General features: G+C 38.5%; 1 protein-coding gene across 1 annotated transcript; it reads left to right on the top strand.

Moving 5' to 3' along the window:
* Positions 1-582: 582 nt before the first annotated feature.
* Positions 583-4,427, top strand: NPVF (neuropeptide VF precursor). The gene is made up of 3 exons (XM_010140902.1): positions 583-729; positions 2,569-2,941; positions 4,126-4,427. The coding sequence occupies exons 1-3, from the start codon at positions 589-591 to the stop codon at positions 4,131-4,133; spliced, it is 522 nt and encodes a 173-aa protein (XP_010139204.1). The 5' UTR covers positions 583-588; the 3' UTR covers positions 4,134-4,427.
* The last annotated feature ends 2,461 nt before the right edge of the window (positions 4,428-6,888 follow it).

Genomic DNA, 6,888 nt, shown 5'->3' with positions numbered 1-6,888 from the left:
TGTTAAATTTAGAGCACAGACACTATGTACGTCAATAGATCTCATTGATGCATGACATCTCTTATGACCTGATCAGCAACTTTGATAGACAGCACTTGATTTCAATGGGCCAAATGTCCCCAGTTGTACATTACTATAAACAAGAATTATATGATCCAGAAAGATCATTCAAGCAGAAAAATACATACGCGGAGGAAGCTTCCTTTCATCATCCTTCTGAGGACACTGATACAAAAGAAAGAAACAAGGTGGTTTTGTCTAATGGTGATGGAACATTGAGGCTGCTGTAAGTCCCTATTGTTAAGGCTCTCAGATTTAGCTAATTAAGACATATTTCACCAGAAGAAAATATTTGTAAAGTCAGCGTGTCCCTAATAAGAAGTTATGTTGGTTAAAAGGTTCACAAAAGAAATTACTGACATTCTTCAAATATATTCAAATGACTTCGTAATTAATATTAAGAATTGAAGCTCTTGAGATTGATGTCATAGGTAACAAAATCTTTTTGTTTTGTGATCATATAAAATGATGGCAGTTTTCTTTTCTGTGCAGATTCTTAGCTCTTTAAGTAGGCTTAATTTGAGAAAAATGAAAGTGATTTCAATCAAGAAGTTTATTCTGTTTGCTTTAGCTACAGTGGTCTTTCTAACATCAAATAGTATGTGCCTGGATGAACCAGTGAAGTCCAGTCTGCAGAGCAGAGAAGATGATGATAATAAATATTACGAGGTAAGGACTGTATTACTATGTCTTTATATGGGGGATCTGTGGGTCAGATGCTGAGCACTTTGAATTTTTTGGCAAAGGCTCTCCTAACCTCACTGCACAGTATTCAGCATTACAGCACTAGCAGTATGAAAAAGCTTATTGAAAGAATTTTCAGGAAATTCATTTGCTCGGACACACATACTGTATAAATCAATTCACATTTCAATTTTCTTGCAATACAGCCTTGCAAGTAAGTTGAGACTGTTTCTGAAATGTTTCTTACTTACACAGTGGGTCCTCAATTAAGATTCCTGTCAGGCATTTTATGCACATAATATAACAGATATATTATTAATCCAAAATTAATAAAGGCATGCTTGTAATACTCAAAGAACAATGATAAACAGAGAACATTTTAAATCTAATATAGTTAATGATCTTAAAATTCTACTCTGGAAATTGACTATAAAAAAAAAAAATCTTTGCAAGGTTCCACATTTATCATGTCTCAATAGATGCCAAATGAAGTTTGCACAGTTCATCGGCATTATTTTTCTTGTCTGCCCTGCAAATACTCCCTGGGAAATGAAAGCCAGCCTCTCTTTTTGACTCATCATCATCGGTGTAATAAAGATCCTTCAAACCAGAATACAACATTAATTATGCCAGTGAAATCCTCTGGTCTGCAGCTCACTGTATTTTATATACTTTACAAGGGGTGTGCAGGTGCAATCAGAGGGACAGGTTTTTTAAAATGTTTTAATACGGAGTATGAACAATGAACAATGTTTCATTTCCCTTCTCTCCCAGTAGCTGGAGAAGCTCCCGGGGAAGTCATGAAATATGAACGAGGAACCGAAATTAGCATTAGCAGCATCTGTGTCTTTAACTAAAATTAAAAACCATATTTGTACATACTTGATGTTAATGCTTGGAAACTTATTTTTGTCACATGAATAAGTGATTTTTCAATATGCCCAGGGAAGGAACAGGGCTATATAAGAAAGGATCAGGTTGATACAGCTAGTTTTTAGGCAAGAGATGTCCTTCACATCATGAGACAGGTAATATACTCAGCTCAGTTCTTCACTGTATGCCAGCAGAGACACGGAAGGCAGATTTTGTGCTGGGTGCAAATAAATCAGGAGCCCAGGAGCTCCTAACACATGTTGTGCACTAGTGGAGGACTAAAGCAACTTAAAACTCAGGGCAACCTCTATGCTGCAAGAACAGAGAAGGTACAATGAGGACTTGACCCAAGCACTTTCCATTCATTTCCCTGGCTGCCAGCCTAGCAGGATATTGGGTCAAAAGCATCCACCCAGCGCTTAGGAAGGAAGAAGCTACACCTTCAGGTAGCTTGGCTCATCCTCTGGATCATTCAGAACAGATGAGCAAGAGGCTCAGTTTGTGTAAAATCACTAAATACAGTCGCCACCTTCCCCTCCAGACAACTCCAGTTGGTGATATAAGCAAATGCGGACCTCACAATGACTACTATTCACACTTAACTGAAGGCACAGGTACCAACGCCTATGCCCGGAAATATTTCTGACCGACACCATTTGAACAGTTGTGGATACCGATATGGAAATGTGCTCTTGTGGTAACGTACTCCTGTGGTCAGTGCACTGAAAATGTAATCAGGACGATGTCTGCATATGAAGTAATCCATATGAAGTAGCTCATATTACAAGGGGAGTTTAGCAAATGCAGCTAAAAAGCATTTACACAAAAGTGTTACCCAGCAGCTTTCTAAGGAGATATGCAAATGAATACTTTGTGTGATTGGTAGCTGGAATAATGCCCTATAAAATGACAGTATCCTTTTTTTTTTTCTTTTTAATTCTTTTTCATTAGATTGAAGATAATATCTTGGAAGAAAAGCAGAGGAGTATCAGTTTGGAAGAAATGAAAGACTGGGCATCAAAAAATACCCTTAAAATGAATCCTCCTGCAGTAAACAAGATGCCAAATTCAGTTGCTAATTTACCTCTTAGGTTTGGAAGAAATTACCCAGAAGAAAGAAGCATTAAACCAATTGCTAATTTGCCTCTGAGATTTGGGAGAGCTTTTGGAGAGAACGTAGCTAGGCATGCTTCAAAGGTATCACAGAGGCTTGGGAGATCTCCACTTGTTAAAAGTTCCAGTCAGTCACTTCTAAATTTGCCACAGAGATTTGGGAAGTCACTGTCTGTCAGTCTGCCTCAGGATGTTCAGGAATCTGACCCAGGTGATACTATGCATGTGTTCAAGCCGTATATTAAAATGCTCATTAAATCACAGGTTAGAAATGATCAAATACAACCGGACTTCCTCAAGGGCTATCACCTTTGAAATCGCATATTGAAATAAACATTTGTCAGTCTGCCTCAGGATGTTCAGGAATCTGACCCAGGTGATACTATGCATGTGTTCAAGCCGTATATTAAAATGCTCATTAAATCACAGGTTAGAAATGATCAAATACAACCGGACTTCCTCAAGGGCTATCACCTTTGAAATCGCATATTGAAATAAACATTTTTTTATTTGATGAACTGGCAAATTGGACTCCAATGTGTCCAATTGGACTACAATGAGTCCAATTTGCCAGTTCATCAAATAAAAAAGTCTCACTAGAAAAACTAGTAGAGAATCTTTTTATGACATCTTTTCTAATGAGAAGATGCCAAAGAGCCAAAGCCAAAAATGTTCCTATAACAAGATGAGGTTTGACAACACTTTTTTAGATCAGGTTTAATTTTAAAAAGTTTAAAGCTTTGGTAAAAAAGGTTTGAAATCATTAAAATACCCTATTTCAACACTATAAAATTACCAAACAAAATTACCTAGAAATTACCCTTTCATTGTCTAAATTTAGCCAAATTAGAGTTAAAAAAAAAAAAAAAAAAAAAAAAAAAAAAAAAAAAAAAAAAAAAAAAAAAAAAAAAAAAAAAAAAAAAAAAAAAAAAAAAAAGACAAAATTCCAAGCTGAATTGCAGCATTTTGAAAATGCTGGAGGTTTTCTCATCCAAACCTATTTTTTCCCCCCCCCACTGTCTTACTGAAACACTGTTTGAGAATTTGATTTTTTTATTCCTAATTAAGATGAAAAAAATTTTATGCCATCTCAGAATTTTTTTCAGGATGGGAAAAATATTTCCTGCCCATTACTAAGAATAATTTAAGCCAGCTCTTCAATAACATTCTTTATCATCATATCTGCTTCTTTACGTGAACTGTCCATTTGTCTTGGAAACACATTTCAGTTGGCTACCCCTGACTTGCATCTGACCCATCCATAAAGTAGAAGTTCAGGCCAGGAAAGACAACTGATATACCAGAAGCCAAGATTCTTTCTTATTTAATTTGATTCCTTTCATTCCTTTCTCACTGCCTCACCTGATTTTGTTTTATTTGTCTGATATTTTTTAGGGATGTGAATTCTAAAAGTTACATTAATACTGGGATGAAATCGTGAAGACAGAATCTGAAAGACTTGGAAAAGCTGCAATGTGTTTTTTCAGAACTGAAGATCATGAAAAGGAAACACATGAGAACTGAAATGCAAAGCTGTCTTCATGTTATGAATAAAGTATTGATTCTGTACAAACTGTTGTTGAATAAGTCAAGTGATAATTGTAGTGACAGTTGTAGTAGTTTACTTCAGTGGCAGCGTGGTATAAATTCTGTTTACTTCTGTGCAACTTATGTCCCGTTGATTGTAAAACCTAATTTCAGAACAATGGCTGTATAATTGAAAGCATTTTAAGCAAAATTAAAAGAAGCATAGTACAAATAAAAATCAGTGTACTGTGTAAATACCAAACAGAAGCGGTATCAAAGCCACCAGTAAGTACCCTTTGTGTCACATGCAGCTAAAGAAAATCGAGTAAAATGTAGAGAAAGCACTTTTCCTGTTGTTTATGAGTCATGTTAGGTATAAATCTGAAAGGTGACTTGTCAAGAATTTGCTACGAATAAAACCTAGCTTCTTGGACCCCCACATCTCACAAAAGTCATAATGCAATTATCTTGGGGTTTATATCTGAGATAATGCCTTCCCTTATGTCCAACAAAACCTGCTCTGTGGTTGTCCGGATTCCTCTGTCAATGTGAATGACATTACAGCTACCATATACACACGTGGAAGGGGCTCCTCCATTATAAGCCCGTATTTTCACCTCATATTTCTTAGGAAAACCATTGCTTTCCAAGCGGACTATTGTGTATTTAGGCTTCCTCCAAAACTGAGTTTTCAGTGAGCTTTTGAGAGAAGCTGGGTTCACACCTGCTACAGGGAAGGCATATCTGGTAGACTACAGGATCTAAGGGATTCTTTCCTCTGGCCCTCAAATGCTGCATTCCTGTCACCTCGTCTCACCAATGGTGGGGATAGGCATCCCCCAAAATACATACACACACTATACAGCCACAGCTGACTACCAACAGACAAGAGCACCTTTACAATCACCACATACACCAACAAGACTGACATAAACATACAAATAGACCAATTCTCTTCTCACTCACAGGCTAATCAAACTGAAAGCTTGCTAGCAGATCTCCCACCCAAACACATGCAAACAGGTACCCCCAGTGGCTGTTCCAGACCTGTAGTCTCTCCAGCAGCTGGCTCTCAGACTCTTGGTGCCTCCACTGTCCTGACCTGCCCCTGGTAGCTGGCTCCCACACTTCTCCTGCTCACCAGCTAGTACAGCTTTAAATTCATATTTCAATGACACACACACACAAATGGATCCCTTCATCAGCAGCCATTAGATGCTCAGGCTATTCAATAGCTGGTATCCAGACAATCTGTCTCTTCAGTTGCTAGCCCTCAGACCTGCAGATCCCTTCAACTCTCAGTCCCTATTTCCAGTTGCTGGCCGCTCATTCATTGAGCATTCCAGTGCTCAGACCACTCATCCTACTTACCAGCTAGCCTGGCCTGAAGTTTGCTAGCAGGTCATGCACTCATACACATGCACACAAAACAGAGAGCACACTCACACAGGAAAACATCCAATCACTGAGTTTAACAAGAAGATAAGACACATTGTGACGATCAGGCACTGGCCTGAAGTTTGCTAGCAGGTCATGCACTCATACACATGCACACAAAACAGAGAGCACACTCACACAGGAAAACATCCAATCACTGAGTTTAACAAGAAGATAAGACACATTGTGACGATCAGGCACAGGACAAAAAAAAAAAAAAACCAAAAACCCACCAACAACAAAAAACCCACAGCTGAGAGCAGCTTAACTGCATGCAGCTGATCTCTTTTACCCTCCTTCTCCATTTTCCCATGCTCGCTCTTCCCACATCTATCTTGATTCCTCCCTCTGACTGTCTCTCGCTTTCCCCTAAACATCCCAAAATAAGTTTAGCATTTTCCCACATCTCTTAAAACATCCTCTAACAAGTTTTATGTGATCCTAAAGGCCCCCTCATATATCCCATTCTAAGTTTGCTCTTTCACGTTAGATCCACGATAGCCAGTCACAGAGCTCTGGCTGAACCTCCTCAAGGCATTGAGTGGTTCCTTTAAGTTCCCATCAATCAGTGATGTAAGAGTTCTGCTCTTTGTTACTGTCTTGTTATCTCCTCTTCCTTGGGGTTTGGGTATCTGAGAGTTTAATTTATCACTTCTTCTGTCTCTTTACTTGTCTTTTACACTGAACAACGAGTAAGCAGATATCCTTACAGCCCACATATCTTTAGAGGAACATGGAAAAAACCATAACCAAATCGATCATTTTTATCAGATAAATTCTTAGTTGGGATAGAGCCAGAGTTGCTGTTTCCCCTACAAAATTAATGAGACTTCTTGAAACACAACTCTATTCAACCTGTGGCTGGTCAATCTAACTCAATCCAAAGCAGCGAGATCACAGTCCTGAGAATATCTAGGCTCTCTACTCACTCAGACTTAAGATATCAAAGAGATTGGGACAATAGATAGATGGTAAACAATGAGACTGTAGCTTTTGGAAGAGTCCCAAATCAATCTTGGGACTTCTGTCTGAATCTCAGGAAACACTTAACCTAACAAGTGCTGGTGAAAGACTAGTTTTGCAGAATAACACCTTGGTACTACAGCCAAGCCCATGCTGAAGGCCACTGGTCAGCAAATTGCATGGGGGAAAATCCAAGACCCAGCCTATGAAGCAGAAGTCTTGTCATTGCCT

The sequence above is a fragment of the Buceros rhinoceros genome, unplaced genomic scaffold (assembly GCF_000710305.1).
Source record: "Buceros rhinoceros silvestris isolate BGI_N320 unplaced genomic scaffold, ASM71030v1 scaffold39027, whole genome shotgun sequence".
NCBI lineage: Eukaryota > Metazoa > Chordata > Aves > Bucerotiformes > Bucerotidae > Buceros > Buceros rhinoceros.
Note: the sequence above shows the minus strand (reverse complement) of the source record. Positions and strands in the feature narration are given on the sequence as shown.

Excerpts from the sequence above, each read along its gene's own strand:
- NPVF (XM_010140902.1), top strand. The coding sequence starts at position 589 with ATGAAAGTGATTTCAATCAAGAAGTTTATTCTGTTTGCTTTAGCTACA. Across the intron at positions 730-2,568 it reads ATGATAATAAATATTACGAG|ATTGAAGATAATATCTTGGA; the intron begins GTAAGGACTGTA and ends CTTTTTCATTAG.